The 22,400-nt window shown below is 45.5% G+C and overlaps 1 protein-coding gene across 2 annotated transcripts in view; it reads left to right on the top strand.

Moving 5' to 3' along the window:
• DHX9 (DExH-box helicase 9) overlaps nucleotides 1–22,400 on the top strand; it is a 50,961-nt gene that overhangs the window by 20,738 nt on the left and 7,823 nt on the right. For both annotated transcript variants that reach the window (XM_077275967.1, XM_077275968.1), the window contains 17 exons: nucleotides 9,048–9,125; nucleotides 9,413–9,604; nucleotides 9,679–9,820; nucleotides 9,912–9,994; nucleotides 10,742–10,898; nucleotides 11,961–12,064; nucleotides 13,461–13,674; nucleotides 14,464–14,558; nucleotides 14,718–14,791; nucleotides 16,469–16,621; nucleotides 16,742–16,902; nucleotides 18,090–18,201; nucleotides 18,289–18,450; nucleotides 18,533–18,660; nucleotides 18,750–18,979; nucleotides 20,504–20,619; nucleotides 21,200–21,400. In XM_077275967.1, the coding sequence (XP_077132082.1) occupies nucleotides 9,048–9,125; nucleotides 9,413–9,604; nucleotides 9,679–9,820; nucleotides 9,912–9,994; nucleotides 10,742–10,898; nucleotides 11,961–12,064; nucleotides 13,461–13,674; nucleotides 14,464–14,558; nucleotides 14,718–14,791; nucleotides 16,469–16,621; nucleotides 16,742–16,902; nucleotides 18,090–18,201; nucleotides 18,289–18,450; nucleotides 18,533–18,660; nucleotides 18,750–18,979; nucleotides 20,504–20,619; nucleotides 21,200–21,400 (2,402 nt within the window). The remainder of the gene's footprint in view (nucleotides 1–9,047; nucleotides 9,126–9,412; nucleotides 9,605–9,678; nucleotides 9,821–9,911; nucleotides 9,995–10,741; nucleotides 10,899–11,960; nucleotides 12,065–13,460; nucleotides 13,675–14,463; nucleotides 14,559–14,717; nucleotides 14,792–16,468; nucleotides 16,622–16,741; nucleotides 16,903–18,089; nucleotides 18,202–18,288; nucleotides 18,451–18,532; nucleotides 18,661–18,749; nucleotides 18,980–20,503; nucleotides 20,620–21,199; nucleotides 21,401–22,400) is intronic.

Genomic DNA, 22,400 nt, shown 5'->3' with positions numbered 1-22,400 from the left:
AAACCTCAGATTTTTTTCCTCATCATGACTCACGGACCCCGGAAGACATCCCACCCGTAGGCGGCCGACTTTGCTCTTCCAGCAAGTCTGGATGCCTACTACAGAAGACAGGTGAGTCAGGGAACTAGTGTCTTCCGGATACAAGATAGAGTTCAACCTCCAACCCACCGAACTGAGTCTTCCTCTCTGTTCCCCCCAAACCGCCAGCCAAGGCTCGTGCCTTCCACCAAGCGGTTCCCTCGCTTCTTCAAGCAGGAGTCATAGCACCGGTTCCCACGGCAGGGTTCTTCCGAGGATTCTACTCCAATCTATTTGTAGTCCCCAAGAAAGGAGGCAGCGTACGGCCCATACTGGACCTAAAACAACTCAACAAATATGTACGGGTTCGTCACTTCCGCTGGAGTCCACTTCGGTCCATCATTGCGTCCATGGAGAAGGGAGAATATCTCGCCTTCATAGAAATACAAGACGCATACCTGCATATACCGATTGCACCTGCTCGTCAGAGTTTTCTTAGGTTCGCAATCGACCAGGACCACTACCAGTTCGTGGCTCTTCCGTTCGGACTCGCTACGGCTCCCAAAGTGTTTACCAAGGTCATGGCAGCCACCATGGATGTCCTGCACTTCAGAGGCATAGTAGTCATTCCATACCTGGACGATCTACTCACCAAGGCTCCTACCTTCAAGGACTGCAAGCTCAGCGTCTCAATCACAATCGACACTTAGTCGCATGGGCTGGTTAGTCAACCTATAAAGGTCATCACCAACCCTGAGTCAGTCTCTGACCTTCCTGGGAATGCTGTACAACACCTCCAGGGGTCTAGTGCTCTTTCCCAGGAACAAGGCACTGGCTCTCCGCCTAGGAGTTCGCATCCTCTTCCGCAAACCCCCTCGATCTCTTCGGTTTGCCATGAGTCCTCAGCAGGATGGGGGCAGCAATAGAAGCGGTTCCAATTTGGCCCATTTTCACCTCAGGCCTCTCCAATTAGCCATTCTCAAATCTTGGGACAGGAATCCCTTTCTCTCTCGACAGGGAGTTCCGGCTAACGTCGTCACCCAAGAGGTCCCTGCACTGGTGGCTCAAGCCAACCTCGCTAGCAAAGGGGAAATACTTTCTCACAGGTCAGTGGAAGGTTCTGACCACCGATGCTAGCCTGACGGGTTGGGGTGCAGTGCACCTACACCACAGGGCACAGGGCAAATGGTCCCCAGTGGAAGCGACCATGCCCATCAACATCCTGGAAATTCGTGCCATCCTGGCATTGAGGGCCTTCCATCACTTACTGGCAGCCTCTCACATCAGAATACAATCAGACAATGCCACCACTGTGGCATATGTGAATCACCAAGGGGGGGACCCGCAGTACCCAGGCGATGCGAGAAGTGTCACACATCCTCCACTGGGTGGAGGACACAGGCTCGGTTCTCTCGGCGGTCCACATTCCGGGTGTGGACAACTGGGAAGCAGACTTCCTCAGACGACAAGGAATAGATTCGGGAGAGTGGTCTCTCCATCCCGAAATTTTTCGTCAGATCTGCCATCGCTGGGGGACCCCAGATGTGGGCCTAATGGCATCCCACTTCAATGCCAAGGTCTCCAACTTCATGGCCAGAACACAGATCCGCGGTCGCTCGGAGCAGACACTCTGCTTCAGGACTGGACCCAGTTCCAGCGTCTGTACATTTTTCCACCTCTCCCCCTGTTATCCAGAATGGTGAGGAACATCAAGCAAGATTGAGTTCCAACCATCTTAATCGCACTTGTCTGGCCCAGACGTACATGGTACGCCGACATCGTACAACTTTCAGCAGACGCCCCCTGGCGCCTCCCCGACCGCCCGGATCTTCTATCACAAGGCCCGTTCTACCACCAGAACTCAAAGGCTCTCAATTTGACGGCATGGCCCTTGAAACCTGGGTTCTAACCCAGACAGGGCTCTCGACGGACGTCATTAGGACCATGATCAGGGCACGGAAGCCAGCCTCTGCCAAGATCTATGACCGTACCTGGAAAGGTCTCATTACCTGGTGCGAATCTCGCGGCCAGACCCCATTCCCTTCTTCCCTCCCCGAGCTACCTGTTTTTTTTTTTTCTCCAATCGGGTCTGGAGGCCAGGCTGTCCCTGGGCTCGCCTAAGAGCCAGGTAGGTGTCAGCCCTTTCAGTGCTTTTTTTTTTTTTTTTTCAAAGGCGCATTGCTACCAAGCTGCGAGTAAGGACTTTTCTTCAGGGGGTTTCCCGATTGGTTCCCCCCTACAGACGACCACTAGAAACGTGGGACCTCAACCTGGCCCTGACAGCATTGCAGGAACCACCCTTCGAACCCCTTAAGGAGGTCCCGCTCCGCCTTCTCTCCCAGAAGGTGTTTTTTTCCTGGTGGCAATCTCCTAGCTACGCAGGGTTTCTGAACTGACAGCACTCTCCTGCAGACGGCCCTTCCTGGTTTTTTCACCAGCACAAGGTAGTTCTCCGTACGGTCCCATCCTTCCTTCCGAAGGTTGTGTCTAACTTCCACCTCAATGAGGAAATTTCTCTGCCTTCCCTTTGTCCGGTTCCGGTTCATAGAGTGGAGAAGGCTCTGCATGCGCTTGACCTTGTCAGGGCATTGCGTATATATGTGTCTAGGACTAGGACTGCGTCCTTCCGGAGGTCTGATCCCTTTTCCTTCTTCCGGAAGGCGGCCGCAAGGGTCTGCCAGCTTCCAAAGCTACCCTTGCCAGGTAGATCACATCCACCATACAAGAGGCCTACCGCCTTAAGAATTCTCTTCCAGCCGGTATTACGGCACACTCTACACGGGCGGTAGGGGCCTCCTGGGCCATTCGGCTCCAGGCTTCGGCACAACAAGTGTGTAAGGCGGCCACTTGGACTAGCCCACACTGGTTTACTAAACACTACAGGGTTCATACCCAGTCCTCAGCGGAGGCGAGCCTGGGTAGATGTGTTCTGCAGGCGGCGGTGCCCCAAGTATAGGGGCCTGTCTGCACAATATTCGTCCATTGCTTCCCACCCAGGGACTGCTTTGGGACGTCCCATGGTCCTGTGTCCCCCAATGAGGTGACAGAGTAAAGGAGATTTTTGTACTCACCGTAAAATCTTTCTCTTAGCTTCTAGTTGGGGGACACAGCTCCCACCCTGTTGCCCTTTTCGGGCCGTTGTTACTGTTGAGTTCTCATATTGTTCTTTGAGCTCATACATGGTGGTCTTCTTATAGGCATGTCTGTCATTCATGTTACGTCCTCCTACTGATTTTGCACAAAACTGGAGTAGGCTGACGCTGTCCAGGGGTGTATACTGCAGAGGAGGAGCCACAGTTAATCTTTTTCAGATTGTACATAGTGTCGCCTCCTAGTGGACAGCAGCATAACACCCATGGTCCTGTGTCCCCCAATTAGAGGCTAAGAGAAAGAGATTTTACGGTGAGTACACAAAAATCTCCTTTTTTGCGTGCTGAGCTGGCGTTTTTAATGATAGCATTTTGGTGCAAATACGTTCTTTTGATCGCCCGTTATTGCATTTTAATGCAATGTCGCGGCGACCAAAAAAACTTAATTCTGGCGTTTCTAATTTTTTTTCTCGCTACGCCGTTTAGCGATCAGGTTAATCCTTTTTTTTATTGATAGATCGGGCGATTCTGAACACGGCAATACCAAATATGTGTAGGTTTGATTATTATTTTTTTTTTTAACCCCTTCCCGACCCATGACGCCTATGTGGCGTCATGGAATGATCGCGTCCCTGCAGATCGGGTGAAGGGGTTAACTCCTATTTTACCCGATCTGCAGGGAGAGGGGGAGTGGTACTTCAGCCCAGGGGGGGGTGGCTTCACCCCCCCGTGGCTACGATCGCTCTGATTGGCAGTTTCACTTTCAACAGCCAATCAGAGCGATTTGTAATATTTCACCTAAAAAACTGGTGAAATATTACAATCCAGCCATGGCCGATGCTGCAATACCATCGGCCATGGCTGGAAAACCTGAAGTGACCCCACCCCACCGATCGCCCCCCCCAGTGCTCCGTTATGGGGTCCGGTCCCCTCCGTCCTGTGCTCCGCTCCCCCGTCCTCCTGCCCGCTCCCCCCCCTGCTCCTATGTCACCCCCTGGTGCTCCGACGCCCCGATCTCCCCCCCCCCCCCCCCCCCCTTATACTTACCGAGGCTCCCGGTGTCGGTCCGTCTCCTCGCTGGGCGCCGCCATCTTCCAAAATGGCGGGCGCATGCTCAGTGCGCCCGCCGAATCTGCCGGCCGGCAGATTCATTACAAGTACATTTTGATCGCTGTGGTAGGTTCTATCACAGCGATCAAAATAAAAAAATAATAAATAAACCCCCCCCCCCCCCTTTATCACCCCCATAGGTAGGGACAATAATAAAATAAAGAAAATATTTTTATTTTTTTTCCACTAGGGTTAGGGTTAGAACTAGGGTTAGAACTAGGGGTAGGGTTAGGGTTAGGGTTACGGGTAGGGTTAGGGGTAGGGTTATGGCATGTGCACACAGAGCGGATCGGCCGCGGATCCGCAGCGGATTGGCCGCTGCAAATTCGAAGCAGTTTTCCATCAGGTTTACAGTACCATGTACACCTAAGGAAAACCAAATCCGCTGTGCCCATGGTGCGGAAAATTCCGTGCAGAAACGCTGCATTGTATTTTCCGCAGCATGTCAATTCTTTGTGCGGAATCCGCAGGTGAAATCCGCACAAAAAAACACTGGAAATCTGCTGTAAATCCGCAGGTAAAACGCAGTGCCTTTTACCTGCAGATTTTTCAAAAATCGTGCGGAAAAATCTCACACGAATCCGCAACGTGGGCACATAGCCTTAGGGTTAGGGTTGGAATTAGGGCTAGGGTTTGAAATAGGGTTAAGATTAGGCTTGTGGTTAGGGTTACGGATAGGGTTAGGGGTGTGTTGGGGTTACAGTTGTGGTTGGGATTAGGGTTACGGGTGTGTTGCGGTTAGGGTTGTGGTTAGGGGTGTGTTGGGGTTAGGGTTGTGATTAGGGTTATGGCTACAGTTGGGATTAGGGGTGTGTTGGGGTTAGTGTTGAAGTTAGAATTGAGAGGTTTCCACTGTTTAGGCACATCAGGGGTCTCCAAACGCAACATGACGCCACCATTGATTCCAGCCAATCTTGCGTTCAAAAAGTCAAATGGTGCTCCCGCCCTTCCAAGCCCCGACGTGCGCCCAAACAGTGGTTTACCCCCACATTTGGGGTACCAGCGTACTCAGGACAAACTGGGCAACAACTGTTGGGGTCCAATTTCTCCTGTTACCCTTGCAAAAATAAAAAATTACTTGCTAAAACATAATTTTTGAGGAAAGAACAATTATTTTTTATTTTCACGGCTCTGCGTTATAAACTTCTGTGAAGCACTTGGGGGTTGAAAGTGCTCACCACACATCTAGATAAGTTCCTTCGGGGGTCTAGTTTCCAAAATGGGGTCACTTGTGGGGTGTTTCTACTGTTTAGGCACATCAGGGGCTCTGCAAATGCAATGTGACGCCCGCAGACCATTCCATCAAAGTCTGCATTTCAAATGTCACTACTTGCCTTCCGAGCCCTGACGTGTGCCCAAACAGTGGTTTACCCCCACATATGGGGTATCAGCGTACTCACAACAAACTGGGCAACAAATATTGGGGTCCAAATTCTCCTGTTACCCTTGTGAAAATAAAAAATTGGTTGCTAAAACATCTTTTTTGAGGAAAGAAAAATGATTTTTTATTTTCACGGCTCTGCGTTGTAAACTTCTGTGAAGCACTTGGGGGTTGAACGTGCTCACCACACATCTAGATAAGTTCCTTGGGGGGTCTAGTTTCCAAAATGGGGTCACTTGTGGGGGGTTTCTACTGTTTAGGCATATCAGGTGCTCTGCAAACGTAACATGATGCCCGCAGACCATTCCATCAAAGTCTGCATTCCAAAACGTCACTACTTCCCTTCCGAGCCCCGGCATGTGCCCAAACAGTGGTTTACCCCCACATATGGGGTATCATCGTACTCAGGACAAACTGGACAACAACATTTGGGGTCCAATTTCTCCTATTACCCTTGGGAAAATAAAAAATTCTGGGCTAAAAATCATTTTTGAGGAAAGAAAAATTATTTTTTTATTTTCACGGCTCTGCGTTATAAACTTCTGTGAAGCACCTGGGGGTTATAAGTGCTCACTATGCATCTAGATAAGTTCCTTGGGGGGTCTAGTTTCCAAAATGGGGTCACTTGTAGGGGAGCTCCAATGTTTAGGCACACAGGGGCTCTCCAAACGCGACATGGTGTCCGCTAACGATTGGAGCTAATTTTCCATTCAAAAAGTCAAATGGCACGCCTCCCCTTTCCGAGCCTTGCCGTGCACCCAAACAGTGGTTTACCCCCACATATGAGGTATCGGCATACTCAGGAGAAATTGCCCAACAAATTTTAGGATCTATTTTATCCTGTTGCCCATGTGAAAATGAAAGAATTGAGGCTAAAAGAAATTTTGTGTGAAAAAAAAGTACTTTTTCATTTTTGCGGATCAATTTGTGAAGCACCTGGGGGTTTAAAGTGCTCACTATGCCTCTAGATGAGTTCCTTGGGGGTCTAGTTTCCAAAATGGGGTCACTTGTGGGGGAGCTCCAATGTTTAGGCACACGGGGGCTCTCCAAACGCGACATGGTGTCCGCTAAAGATTGGAGCCAATTTTTCATTCAAAAAGTCAAATGGCGCTCCTTCCCTTCCGAGCCCTGACGTGCGCCCAAACAGTGGTTTACCCCCACATATGAGGTATCTGCGTACTCAGGACAAATTGGACAACAACGTCCGTGGTCCAGTTTCTCCTTTTACCCTTGGGAAAATAAAAAATTGTTGCTAAAAGATCATTTTTGTGACTAAAAAGTTAAATGTTCATTTTTTCCTTCCATGTTGCTTCTGCTGCTGTGAAACACCTGAAAATAAACTTCGTGAATGTGGTTTTGAGCACCTTGAGGGGTGCAGTTTTTAGAATGGTGTCACTTTTGGGTATTTTCAGCCATATAGAACCCTCAAACTGACTTCAAATGTGAGGTGGTCCCTAAAAAAAATGGTTTTGTAAATTTTGTTGTAAAAATGAGAAATCACTGGTCAAATTTTAACCCTTATAACTTCCTAGCAAAAAAAAAAATTGGTTTCCAAAATTGTGCTGATGTAAAGTAGACATGTGGGAAATGTTATTTATTAACTATTTTGTGTCACATAACTCTGGTTTAACAGAATAAAAATTCAAAAGTGAAAATTGCGAAATTTTCAAAATTTTTGCCAAATTTCCGTTTTTTTCACAAATAAACTCAGAAATTATCGACCTAAATTTACCACTAACATGAAGCCCAATATGTCACGAAAAAACAATCTCAGAATCGCTAGGATCCGTTGAAGCGTTCCTGAGTTATTACCTCATAAAGGGACACTGGTCAGAATTGCAAAAAACGGCAAGGTCATGAAGGGGTTAATTGATTTTATTTTGAAAGGGGGGTGATTTAAACTTATATTTTTTTTTATTTTTTTCACATTTTTTTTTTAACTTTTGCCATGCTTCAATAGCCTCCATAAGAGGCTAGAAGCTGGCACAACGCGATCGGCTCTGCTACATAGCAGCGATCATCAGATCGCTGCTATGCAGCAGAAATGCGTGTGTGCTATGAGTGCCGACCACAGGGGGGTGCTCACAGCAGGCCGGCATCAGTAAACATAGACGGGGGTCGGCGATGTGCTCATCTCCGGCTGCCCGGCCGGAAGCGCCGATTGAATGCCGCTGTCAGCGTTTGACAGCGGCATTTAACTAGTTAAAGGGCCACTGTCACCCCCCTCCAGCCGTTATAAACTAAAAGAGCCACCTTGTGCAGCAGTAATGCTGCAGTCTAACAAGGTGGCTCTTTTAGTTTTTGATTCATTTATTACCTCAATAAAGCGTTTTAAAAATTGGCCACAAATACCAGATATTGTACCTGGAGGCGGTCCGAATCGTCCTCTATGAATCTCCCAACTGCCGTCACTCTTCTCTTCAGGGGCGATGGTCGCCGCCCCCTTCGCGCTGTTGCTTCTTAAATCCGGCGCCTGCGCTGTGCGTGCCTGCCTGGGGCCTGCGCAGTCTTCATCGTCAGTCACAGCTCAGACGCAGGGTGCCTGACTGCGCCTGTGCGGGCACTGCGGCCACCCTGTTCCTGAATCCCCGCCCCGCACTGTGTTATTCATTATGCACAGTGCGGGGCTGGGGTTCCTGGGCATGCGCACTGCGCTTGTCAGACGTTCCCCCGGTCCCCCGCCTTCCAGCATTGCCGGAATATACAGGTTTCATTGCCGACGTTTTGAACAGCCACAAAGAACAACGCTTGAAGGCGGGGGACCGGGGGAGCGTCTGAACAGCGCAGTGCGCATGCCCAGGAACCCCAGCCCCGCACTGTGCATAATGAATAACACAGTGCGGGGCGGGGATTCAGGAACAGGGTGGCCGCACTGCCCGCACAGGCGCAGTCAGGCACCCTGCGTCTGAGCTGTGACTGACAATGAAGACTGCGCCTGCCCCAGGCAGGCACGCACAGCGCAGGCGCTGGATTTAAGAAGCAACAGCGCGAAGGGGGCGGCGACCATCGCCCCTGAAGAGAAGAGTGACGGCAGTTGGGAGATTCATAGAGGACGATTCGGACCGCCTCCAGATACAATATCTGGTATTTGTGGCCAATTTTTAAAACGCTTTATTGAGGAAATAAATGAATCAAAAACTAAAAGAGCCACCTTGTTAGATTGCAGCATTACTGCTGCACAAGGTGGCTCTTTTAGTTTATAACGGCTGGAGGGGGTGACAGTGGCCCTTTAATAGCGGCAGGTGAATCGCGATTTCACCCGCCGCTATTGCGGGCACATGTCAGCTGTTCAAAACAGCTGACATGACCCGGCTTTGATGCGGGCTCACCGCCGGAGCCCTGCATCAACACGCGGTATCTGACCTCGGACGTACTATCCCGTCCGAGGTCAGAAAGAGGTTAATAGCGCTGCATTGTTTTGTTGGTTACATTTTCAATTGTCTTTTTAGGCATCTCAAGAGCAGATCAGTGCAGACCTGAAGAATGAGTTGATGTACCAACTGGAACAAGATAATAGCTTACAGCCGGTGAGTAACGGGCCCCATACACAGTAGATAGCGATGGTCTGGCCAGCAGAGACCTCTCCCAACGACTCCGTAGACAGGAGCACCCCTTGCTCTGAACGCTGCTGTATTCTCTGAGAGAGACCCGCTGGCAGACTTTCTGGCAGTGGCTTATCTCGCCAAGAACAAATTATTTGTCCAAAGTCTGACATGCCAAACCCTTCTCTCCCCCCTGATGTCGACATTTGAGGTGCATGTTGGTATTATGTAGACTTTGACTTTATTTTGCTGTCCTATTGTTAATCCTGCAGATTCTGCGAGAAAGAGAAACCCTGCCTGTCAAGAATTTTGAAGGTGCCATCATGAATGCAGTATACAACAACTCCGTAGTAATCATTCGTGGAGCAACCGGCTGTGGTAAAACCACTCAAGTGCCGCAGTATATTCTGGATGATTTCATTCAAAGTGACAGAGCAGCCCAGTGCAACATTGTGGTGACTCAGGTAGGGCTGTGAGCTGATATGATTATGTATGTAATACATTAGTTATGGCTGGAAATTCACTGTGGTGTTTGTAGCCCCGTAGAATCAGTGCAGTGTCTGTGGCTGAGCGGGTCGCGTATGAGAGAGGAGAAGAGGTTGGGAAAAGCTGTGGTTACAGTGTGCGCTTTGAGTCTGTGCTACCTCGTCCTCATGCCAGTGTACTGTTCTGCACCGTAGGTGAGTAGCCGTTCTGGTTCATCTCTGCATTTGCACTTTTCACTATTTATAATGGGTAAACATTGATGATTTTCTTTCTCCTATTTGGTAGGTGTGCTTTTGCGTAAGTTGGAGGCTGGAATCCGAGGAATTAGTCATGTGATTGTGGATGAGATACATGAGCGAGATATTAATGTGAGTTTCTCTACTAAGATAGTGGCAAGTTGCTGTATACTGAGGATGTCCCTTTTCTATTAAATAATAGAAATTTAAATAGTTCATAATTGTAGTAAAATGATTTACAATAAAACAAGAAAGGATAAAGGGATAAAGGGAAAATGTAAGGACTTTTAGTGTAACTAAACAGAATAAATGGCAGTGTGCGACATAGCAATACAAGTTCATTTATAGTTCTATAAGGTCCCAAAGCAATGTCAGTTCAGAGGAACACTTGTCAGAAAGTTTTTGCAAATGGGCTTAAAAGTGCACTGAGGGTGGGCAGCACGGTGGCGCAGTGGTTAGCACTGCAGCCTTGCAGCGCTGGAGTCCTGGGTTCTAATCCCACCCAGGACAACATCTGCAAAGAGTTTGTATGTTCTCTCCGTGTTTGTGTGGGTTTCCTCCGGGCACTCCGGTTTCCTCCCACATTCCAAAGACCTACTGATAGGGAATTTAGATTGTGAGCCCCATCGGGGACAGTGATGATAATGTGTGCAAACTGTAAAGCGCTGCGGAATATGTTAGCGCTATATAAAAATAAAGATTATTATTATTATCCTCTTGCTGTGCTAGTCACTCCGCATCCTATTCATTTGGAGACCTTGAACCTGTTATTAGTGTTCAGCATCAAGTACCCTGGTCTCGCTATACTTTCATATGCTATTTAAAAATGCATTTGTTCTTTTATGATTCTACTTTTTTTTTTATCATCTCTTTTTCTAGACTGATTTCTTGCTTGTAGTCCTGCGAGATGTGATCCAGGCTTTTCCAGATATTCGAGTTATCCTTATGTCGGCTACTATAGACACCAGCATGTTCTGTGAATATTTCTTTAACTGCCCTATCATTGAAGTGTATGGTCGAACCTTTCCTGTGCAAGGTATGTTTCTTTTTCGGTCTCAATAGTCTGCTATTCTTAAAGGGATTATCTGGGAATAGAGGAAAAAATGTAATTGTGAATACATTTCTAAATGCCTCCGCAGCAGCCATTTAACATTCAAATAGACAGGGTGGACCGCAGTGTGTCTAGCCTCTTCTTACCTCAGTACCTCTGGTATCTCCAATATTAGATTAGATCAGATAGGGTGGACATCCTCTTACCTCTGTACCTTTTTGGTATCTCCAGTATTAAGATCAGACAGGCAGGGTGGACAGCAGATCACATATATACCTGGTGGTCAGAAGTGTGAGCAGTCTATTCTTACCTTTGCACCCCTGGTATCTGCAGCACTTAAGAAAAAGTTGTCCAACCCATTTTAAGTTCAATGTCCCAGAGTTGTCATTTTTCCTTTTTCTTTTTCTTGTAAGCTTGCTTTAGTGGTGGCTGAATGGTAGCCCTGTCTATGCAGGGAATTTTAAGATCATTTGGTACACTTTTTTTATATATATATATATATATATATATATAAAAAAAATATATATATATATATACACATACATATACATAGGCTGGTTTCAGACTTTCATTCGGCAGGGCTGCGGATATCAGCCTTCTTCCTCTGTTAAGCCCCGCCCACTGCCGTGCTTCTTCCTTCAGCTCCGCCTACTTCTGCATGCCTCCTGCGTACCCTATCTTTAACATTGGGTACGCCGGCCATGCGGATGCCTCCGCATGCGTCGTTTTGACGCTGCGCTGACCTGCGTCGAACGCAACATGTTGCATTTTGTTGCGGTCGGCGCAGCGTCAAAACGACACATGCGGAGGCATCCGCATATATCCACGTGGCCTGCGTACCCAATGTTAAAAATAGGGTACGCAGGATGCATGCAGATGTAGGCGGAGCTGAAGGAAGTGGTACGGCAGTGGGCTGGGCTTAACGTAGGAAGAAGGCTTCCATCCACAGCCCTGCTTAATGCTAGTGTGAAACTAGCCTTATTTAGCTCAGAGGCGAAAAGAACTAAAGGACATTTACCTTTTTATATATTTTTTTCTTATATATAGAGTACTTCTTAGAGGACTGCATTCAGATGACCCAGTTTAGACCTCCTCCCATGGAAAAAAAGCGTAAAGACAAAGATGAAGAAGGAGGAGGAGAGGATGATGAGGTGAGTGGAGACCTTGCTGCTTAGTATTTACTATCTCCGGTTATATGTCCTACAAACTATTCTCATACATTTTTACTGCTGCTACCTTTTCACCTTATTCCTTCAGATCTTTTGGATTAGGGCTTTCCATTAGACTTGATTTTTGCTATCCAAGTTTTTTTTTTTTTCCCCTCACGGACACATATTCTACAGGGCTTTATTCATGTCTTATTTTGCTGACTGATAAGTCTTGTTTAAAGGGCCACTGTCACCCCCCCCCCAGCCGTTATAAACTAAAAGAGCCACCTTGTGCAGCAGTAATGCTGCAGTCTAACAAGGTGGCTCTTTTAGTTTTTGATTCATTTATTACCTCAATAAAGCGTTTTAAAAATTGGCCACAAATACCAGATATTGTACCTGGAGGCAGTCCGAATCGTCCTCTATGAATCTCCCAACTGCCGTCACTCTGCTCTTCAGGGGCGATGGTCGCCGCCCCCTGAGCGCTGTTGCTTCTTAAATCCGGCGCCTGCGCTGTGCGTGCCTGCCTGGGGCCCGCACTGTTATTCATTATGCACAGTGCGGGGCTGGGGTTCCTGGGCATGCGCACTGCGCTTGTCAGACGCTCCCCCGGTCCCCCGCCTTCCAGCATTGCCGGAATATACAGGTTTCATTGCCGACGTTTTGAACAGCCACAAAGAACAACGCTGGAAGGCGGGGGACCGGGGGAGCGTCTGACAAGCGCAGTGCGCATGCCCAGGAACCCCAGCCCCGCACTGTGCATAATGAATAACACAGTGCGGGGCGGGGATTCAGGAACAGGGTGGCCGCACTGCCCGCACCTGCGCAGTCAGGCACCCTGCGTCTGAGCTGTGACTGACAATGAAGACTGCGCAGGCCCCAGGCAGGCACGCACAGCGCAGGCGCCGGATTTAAGAAGCAACAGCGCTCAGGGGGCGGCGACCATCGCCCCTGAAGAGAAGAGTGACGGCAGTTGGGAGATTGATAGAGGACGATTCGGACCGCCTCCAGGTACAATATCTGGTATTTGTGGCCAATTTTTAAAACGCTTTATTGAGGTAATAAATGAATCAAAAACTAAAAGAGCCACCTTGTTAGATTGCAGCATTACTGCTGCACAAGGTGGCTCTTTTAGTTTATAACGGCTGGGGGGGGGGTGACAGTGGCCCTTTAATCTGATCTGTAGACCAAAGAATCAATTGATGTGGGTCTGCAAAATAAAAAAGTGAATGCAACTAAATCGTATTTACCAATTATGGCCAAATAAAGCACAAATACACTGTAAAGAAGCAAATTAATGTCAGGCAATGGCTCTCTAAAACATGTCACTGGACCAGATTTAGAAACCTGAGTATTAGTGGATGCTAATGTTTTACTATTCCTTTCCTAATTCCTCCAGACAAATTGCAATCTAATATGTGGCGATAGTTACGGCCCGGAGACTCGTCGCTCGATGTCGCAGCTGACTGAAAAGGAAACCCCCATTGAACTCATTGAAGCTCTCTTGAAATATATTGAAACACTAAACGTATCTGGTGCCGTGCTGGTGTTTTTACCTGGCTGGAATCTCATTTATGCCATGCAGAAGCATCTTGAGATGAACCCTCATTTTGGTAAGGCTACTCTGGTTTGACATGTAAAACGTCCATAGTACCGTATTTTTCAGACTATAAAACTCACCGGACTATAAAACGCACCCAAAATTTTCACAAGGAAAATAGGGGGGAAAAATTAATATGTCACATGGGGGTCTGTCTTCAGTCCGAATTCAGCTTACCGTGTGGTATCGGCAGCGCTGATGGAGAGTGGTCACAGGGTGTTCGGTGGTCTGGCGGTATGACTCCCATCCCAGGCAGGTGCAGTGGCCTCCGGGAAATCCCATCGCAGGCAGGTTCGGCGGTGGTGCTGGGGGCTCCGCCAGCATTTTGTGAAAGCCCGGAGACCATCCATTGCTACGTTGCAGTGGCCGCCGGGGGCGGCACATGCTCAGATTGAGATCTTGGCAACGAGATCTCGTTGTCGAGATCTCAATCTGAGCATGTCCCGCCCCCACCGGACATTTTCCCAGAGGCCACCGCATTGCAGCAATGGATGTTCGGGGGCCTCCAGACGTTCACAAAATGCTGGTGGAGCCCCCGCACCACAGAGCACCACCGTCGAACCTGCTGCACCAGCCTGGGAAGGGAGTGTGATCATCGCCCTGTAGCGTCTGACTGGGACCGCTGCACAATCGCCTGACTCCTGCTGCCACAGTATTTGTAGGTATATTCCGACTATAAGACGCGCCCCCCCTCATTTTCCCCCAAAATTGTTTAGGGAAAAAAGTGTCTTATAGTCCGAAAAATACGGTAATTGAGTGTCAACATACACTTATTTAAATTATTTATGTATTTTAACTATAGGTAGCCATCGTTACCGAATTTTACCGCTGCATTCCCAGATACCGCGAGAGGAGCAAAGAAAGGTGTTTGACCCTGTTCCAGATGGAATGATCAAGGTAAAAAAGTCAATACTTGTATAAGAGTTTCAGTAATGTACAGTGTGGCAGGTACTATTATACTGCTCAATTCATCAGCTCTAAAATTAATAGTTGTGGAGTTGCGTGTATGGTATGAAGCATCCATTGCCTCTGATATATTTATTTTTAATCCAACAGGTTATTCTGTCTACAAATATTGCTGAAACCAGTATCACTATAAATGATGTTGTATATGTCATAGACTCCTGCAAGTAAGTATGCATTACAACATTAGCTGTTGGTGTGTAGTAAAACTGTAAGGCCAGCCATTCACCTTACATGGTACAAAGTCTGATCAGCAGTAACAGATTATATTTACCAACCATCTTTCAAAGATGTGGTAGGCTGACCAGTCTTACAAAGAGGTAACCCTACCAGTTTTTCATGCAAAATGTACAAAGTTGCAAACAATATGGCAACATGGACCAAACTTTATCATTGCAGTAGGACAGTGATCTTCCGTATGTTGTAGCCCCCTCACCCCGATGACTAATGTTGGAAGAGAGAGGGATCAGGCATATTGATTTCCAACATGTCTGATCTATTTTCACGAGATATAAGCCCAGGGGTGTATGACACAGATTCTAAAGGGTGCATTTTTATACCGTTGTTTAAAAAAAAAAAAAAAAGGTTTCTCTTTTGTATATAGCTGGCTAAAAGTATGAGTCAACATTTACTGCAGAGCCTAAAGGTCTGCCAACTGTATCTGCTGCCCACTCAAAACACTATATTTAATATAGTATCTTGTGACATTAGGGGTTCAAGCTGGTCTCTGTTCACACTCTTAGCAGAGATTGCTCTCTATATATTTGCTTTCAGTTGCAATTGGTAGCCATACTGGTGAGCTCGTGCATGACTACATCTCTGACCCAACGAAGTAAAGAATACACACACAGATATGCAAAAATCTATTAAACATTGGATTCCATATTATGAACACTTTAATACTGTATATACTCGTGTATAACAAGTTTTTCAGCACATTTTTTTGTGCTGAAAACGCCCCCCCTCGGCTTATACACGAGTCACGGTACAGAAAGCCTGCGGTGGAGCAGCGGGTGCCAGAAGCTGGCGCACACATCATACTCGCCTACCTGCACGCCCTCGGTGCTGGCACTCGCATCTCGTTCCAGCTGCTGGCGCCTGCAGCTCTTCCTGTGCTGATCGGTCACGTGGTACCGCTCATTAAGGTGATGAATATGGACGTGACTCCACTCCCATAGGGGTGGAGCGCATATTCATCACATTAATGAGCGGTACCACGTGAACGCTGAGCACAGGAAGAAGCTGCAGGTAGGTGTCGGAGACCAGAATGAGATACATTGCTAGCATCCAGGGCGCGCTGTTGGGGCAGTATGATGTTTTTGTTTGTTTTTCAATAGGAAACATGCACACAAGAATAGGGAATAAGGAGGCATGCATATAGGGACTGAACGGGGGGAGGCATGCAGACGGGGAGAGGGAGGCATGCAGACGGGGAGAGGGAGGCATGCAGACAGGGATGGGGAGGCATTCATACCAGGACAGGGAAGGGGGAGCCATGCATAGCAGGACAGGGATGATGGGACAATGCATATCCGGCTTATACTCTAGTCAATAAGCTTACCCAGTTTTCCGTGGCAAAAGTAGGTTCCTCGGCTTATACTCGGGTCTGCTTATACTGGAGTATATACGGTATATTTTTCAATCTTGGATTAAATATTATGCACATTTGAAAAATATATTAACTTTATGTGCGTTGTTTAATTGGCTGAGATATATTTAATTGATTTTTAGCACTCAGTTCTTGGTAAGTTGTGCCTGCTTGGTTCTCGTTAGCCCAAATATCTATAAGCAGCTCTGGCACGGTGATCGGTTACCCCTTTAACATGCTTTCTTTCATTTCACAGGCAAAAAGTGAAGCTATTTACATCCCATAACAACATGACAAATTATGCCACTGTCTGGGCTTCGAAAACCAATCTTGAGCAGAGGAAAGGAAGAGCTGGACGTGTACGCGCAGGCTTTTGTTTCCACTTGTGCAGCACAGCGCGCTTTGAACGGTGAGAAGCTGGCTACTGGATGTTTAGTTGTTGGGTTTTTTTTTTGTTTTTTTTTTAAAGGCTTATTGGTGTTTTTCTCTAGGAGTTACATTTTACTAATTTTGCAAATGTATTTAATAGCTTGGAGAATCACCTTACACCAGAAATATTCCGTACTCCATTGCATGAGGTAGCTCTGAGTATTAAGCTGCTACGTTTGGGTGCCATCGGACACTTTCTATCGAAGGCCATAGAACCTCCTCCACTGGATGCTGTAATAGAGGCCGAGCACACACTGAAAGGCAAGTTATGAAGTTATGTATCCGTGTTAGTAATATAGGATTGCTTCAATCAGTCATAAGTTTTTAATACTGGGACTGTAGATGGTAAATAATGTTTCACTATGTATAACATCCCCTGCTTTTAATGTATTGTTCATCCATGAATTTTAGACTAGCAAATCTGGAGGTAGTGTTAAGTACATGTTGAAAATGGCATTATAGCTTAAAGGGAACCTGTCAGCCGGATTGTGCTCAGTACTCTACACACAGTGTCAGGTCGGCGCCGTTATACTGATTTACAATGATACCTTGGTTGATTAAATCCGTCTTGTGGTTGTTGTTTAATCTTTATCTTTGGTTTTGTGTTAATGATACGCTCGTGATCCGGGGCGGCCTGTCGGGGGTCTTTTATGTGGTGCTCTGATTAGCTATTCCTAATGCAGACTGCTGACAGGTCACTGATCCATCACTGACCTGCCCCCTAGTTTACATAATGAATATCTGTACATACTTGGGAAAAAAAAGACCTACAGGCAGGCACCAGCCGTGGCACTTGCTCTGCAGCATAATCGCATGTTTACTTTGTTAATACATGTGCTTGAGGTTATCCTGATAGTATATTAAATAAAAATCCATCAGGAAACCAAAAGCACTTTTATTATTAACACAGTAAGCATGCGATTATGCTGGTGCATGCCTGTAGAAGGTTTTTTTTTTCAGTATGTACATATATTCATTATGTAAACTAGGGTGCAGTTCACTGATAGATCAGTGACCTATCAGCAGTCTGCATTATGAATATCTAATCACAGCACCACATAAAAGACCCCCACAGGCCGCCCCGGAGTATGAGCATATCATTAACACAAAACTGAACATAAAGATAAAACAACAACCACAAGACGGATTTCATCACCAGGTATCATTTTAACGGCACCGACCTGACACTGTCTGTTGGTTACTGAGCACAATCCTGCTGACAGGTTCACTTTATTACAGCCTCCTGTTATTTTGAAGCTGGTGCTGTAACCGGCTGATGGCTTATGATGTGAAAGTTGTATCTAGCTATCTTTTCCCTGAAAGGAAAGTGTACTGCAGACAGGCATGTAGAATAAAGGCAGGAAAAGTCCATGAGTGGCAGAGCAGTGGTATATTGATGACAGTGTTTTCTGTCTTTTACAATTTTTGTATGTCTTTTATATTTTTAGAGCTTGATGCTTTGGATGTGAATGATGAACTCACTCCTCTAGGAAGAATATTGGCTAAATTGCCTATTGAGCCACGACTAGGAAAAATGATGATCATGGGCTGTACCTTCTTGTGAGTACATGAGATTCTGCATTAAGTGATAAAGAAAAATTTTTCCCGCCTTCACAGTTAAATTGATGTGATTTTCTTTCATTGCAGTGTTGGGGATGCACTTTGCACAATATCTGCAGCTACGTGTTTCCCAGAGCCGTTCATCAGTGAAGGTCGGAGACTGGGATATGTGCACAGAAACTTTGCTGGTAATCGGTTTTCAGATCACGTGGCTCTCTTGTCAGTGTTTCAAGCTTGGGATGATGCAAGGTGCGTTAGCCCGTATACAAAATGAGTGACTTTGTTGATCAAGGGTCTATATCTTAACCTGCTTTGTCTCCTTTCTTTTTAGAATGGGAGGTGAAGATGCAGAGATGAGGTTTTGTGAGCACAAGCGTCTCAACATGTCAACCTTGCGCATGACATGGGAAGCAAAAGTGCAGCTGAAAGACATCTTGATAAATGCAGGGTTTCCTGAAGGTAAACTAGCCAGAGATCAGGTGATCGCTCCCATAATTTGTTCTTCCATGTGTAGAAATATAACTTTGTATTATCCCCATTTCTTTTAGAATGTTTAATGAATCAAGTTTTCAACAACACTGGTCCTGATAATAACCTTGATGTGGTCATCTCACTGTTGGCATTTGGTGTTTACCCCAATGTCTGTTACCACAAAGAAAAGCGAAAAATTCTCACAACCGAGGGCCGCAATGCACTGATCCACAAATCATCAGTCAACTGCCCCTTCAGCAGCCAAGACATGAAGTATCCGTCTCCATTCTTTGTTTTCGGTGAAAAGGTAAAAGCTGTTAGACACTGCCTCTTTCGATTAGATAATGAGCCAAAATGTTGCTTTTTTTCCCAGTGTTCTGTATTTTCCATTCCGTTACTGATGTCTGGATTCACTCAGTCATTTCATTTTTTCCATGATCGCTGTGTTCTATAAAGCTGATTGCCGTAAACAGCAAAGAAAGTACAAAATTGGGCTGTGGACACTTTCTTTCGTTTTTTACAGGATGGGGGAGTGTTAACTGCTCTATTGAATTGACTAATATGCTAATTGAATCTGGTAAAAAAAAACATATAGGCCCCTATTCATCATTCTCTGCCAGAGCTGTGTTGTTGGAGTCGTAGTCGGTGTCTATAAAATAGACTGACTTCAGACTCTGAAAATATATAATAAATTGGGTACAGTAGTACAATGCAGGTTGTGCTGTAAATGTGTTCATATGAATTTGGGAAAGTTATAAATGTCCTATGAATAAATGTCTGTTCTGTTCCTGATCCAAGGATCTCTGCTTTTAATTGAGATGAATCCGTGCTGCACTTTATGTACAGTGCTGGCAAAAAAAATCTTTACACTGGTGCGGCGAAAAAAAAACTTTACATGTATAATCCACGTCAAGATTTCACTTCTTTAAAAGTGCACACAATGAGGCGATACTGAAAGACTGGCTTACAACTGCAGATGATGATAAAATGTAAGGGTGACGTGACGAAATACTAATTGTAACGAAATATCCACAATAAAATACTTGAATATTAAAATTTTGTAGTTTCGTTGAACTTGTAAAGATTTTTTTTTTTTTTTGCCTGCACTGTACATGCTCAGTAGTGACCGGTTCTGTGGAGTCAGGAGTCAGGGAAATTGAGGCGTATGAGGTTTCCCTTACCAACTCCACAGCCCTGGTCTCTGTACGTTTTTGTTCTAGTTTTGTACCTTTTTTTTTTTTTTTTTTTTTTTTTTCCCCCCAAGGCTAATTTTATACGTGCTCGTACTTTTTTTTTTTTTTTTAATTGTTTGCAATTTGCTTTGTGGGCAAAGACTGGTAATTCCAGATCTTTAAAAGTCACACAATTTAGGACATCACTCCAGTCCCTTTTTTTCCCCCCCACTAATGATTTACATTGTACTGTAAATCATAGTGCGGATCGGCAGCGTTTCCGCATCGTGTGCACATAGCCTTATTGAAACAAGTCAGCACTTCAGAATTTTTCATCCACTCCTGCTTTTGGCTTACAAATACTGAACGTGTGAAAGTTTGGAGCAGTTTCTGGGGTTTTATTGATGAAGTTCAGTGACACCTATTGATCACTAGAACAAACAGGCACCAGTTGTTCCGCTCTTATTCTGTCACAGCTTGAGTATCACTTTGTTGCAACAATTGGAGGGGTCTCAGCTTGCAAGCCCCAACAGACTAAACACTTCTGATGTTTTAAACTGGAGGTACATGTCAAAGTCTAAGATTAATTATATAGGAAGTAATGTGTAAGTCCTCACCCAGTCTAAGTTTCTGTGCACTTATATTAAATATGTTTTCAGATCCGTACAAGAGCAATTTCTGCTAAAGTGATGACCATGGTGAGCCCCCTACAGCTGTTGCTCTTCGGTTCTAAAAAAGTCATGTCAGATGGACAGCAAATAATCTTGGATGACTGGTATGTGTATTGACATGTTAACTGCATTTTTTGTTTTGTGCCTGTAAGTTTGTGGATGTGGTTCCACGGTGTGATTCAGGCCAGATGTCCTGGCTTTATCGGTTATTTCCCATATGTTGTACTGTAAAGCTGACCAACTCTGAAACAGCTGACCTGCATCCTCATAATTACTTATTTGCATCTGAAAGAATGCTGCAAGTCTTTTGGAGTTGTTTTGTTTTCACCCAGAAACCATGGCAGAAGTTCAGGTTCAGCAGTTGTGTGATCTAATCGCTGAAGACTTTCCTAGTTGTTGTCTGTATGTGTGAAAATGTGCAGAGCCAAGTTCAACCAATGGTCATAAGAGTGCTGAACATTAGATGAATCTTTACCTACGTCTGTGCCATCTGCGGTGCTTACCAGAGCCTAAAAAGAGCTCTGTGATATATTTTCTACCTGATGACCTTTTTAGATTTCCTTGATTTGTGTGTATGTTGCCTTGGTTTTTAAATAAATCCTGCATAAATTTGGCTCATAGTTTGGGGAAAGTGGTATCATTTACTACAGTCTATAGTTAACCATAGTAATGTCTTCTGTGCAGGATCAAGCTGTTGATGTGCCATGAGGATGCTGCTTCCATAACTGCGCTGAAATCTGCAATGGAAGCACTCGTTGTAGAAGTTACTAAAGAACCAGAGATTTTGTCTCAATTGGATCCTGTTAATGAGAAGATGCTCAATATGATTCGCATATTATCCAAGCCATCCACAGCAGGAATTAATCTCATGATTGCAAATTCCAGGTAAGCGGTGAATGTGTTAAAAAGGATTTTCCCTCTAACAAAGTACGTTTTAATAAAATTATGTTGGAATAAGTTCCAGAATTGGGTGTGTTGGGGAAAAAAAAGAAGTTCTTGCTGAGATCTTATAAATGTGCCCCTTCTATGTACTGTATAATGGCTGCTCCAGTTCATAATCTTAACTTACCACAGCTCCTGCCAAGGGAGTAAGCATAAGTTATTTATGATAAGTGAGTATATAGACAAGACAGCAGGGGCTGGCAGCTGCTGTTCTCTGAGGTGTAATACCTTTTGCTATGTCTCCAAGCCTCTGAGCTCATTGTAAACTAAGTCAGTGGCGTAGGATCTCCAGCTGATGCTGAGCTTGTATATCACTAACTTGATTTATGATGAGCTCAGAAGGCTGGAAACATGACAGAATCACTTGCTTCTGTGATAAAACACTGCAGTTGCTTCCTTGCCTGTCATCTATATATTTCGTTAGGCTTCCTTCTCTGGTGAGGTATGTGTGCCAAACATGAACATCTCTGCATGGTTGGATACAAACTATAAAGACCGTTATCTCTGCACAGGGACACGTTTTTAGTTTAGTTTTTTTTTTTTTAACCCTGCCGATTGTAGAACATTATTAGGGTAAGTTCACACAGGACGTTTTTGCTGCTTTTTTTTAATGCTAATTTTCAGCTGCTTTTTACAGTACCAGCAAAGCCTATGAGATTTCAGAAATCTCATGCACACACATTGGTTTTTTGTTTGATCAGTATTTTGTGCTTTGCTGCGTTTTTTTGACATCGAGCATGTCACTTCTTTCAGCGTTTTTGCTGCGTTTTTTCACCCATTGACTTGAATGGGTGTTGGAAAAAAAAAAAAAAGGCAGCAAAAACGCAGGTATCATTATTTGATGCGTTTTTTTCTGCTGAAAATCCAAGGACATTAGCCTTGACAAAGAGAAAAAACCCCGCAACAAAAAAAGCCCCAAAAACGCACCTAAACCTGCGTTTTT

The sequence above is a fragment of the Ranitomeya variabilis genome, chromosome 8 (genome assembly GCF_051348905.1).
Source record: "Ranitomeya variabilis isolate aRanVar5 chromosome 8, aRanVar5.hap1, whole genome shotgun sequence".
Taxonomy (NCBI): domain Eukaryota; kingdom Metazoa; phylum Chordata; class Amphibia; order Anura; family Dendrobatidae; genus Ranitomeya; species Ranitomeya variabilis.
The sequence above is the reverse complement of the archived record's forward strand: the minus strand, read 5'-3'. Positions and strand labels throughout refer to the sequence as shown.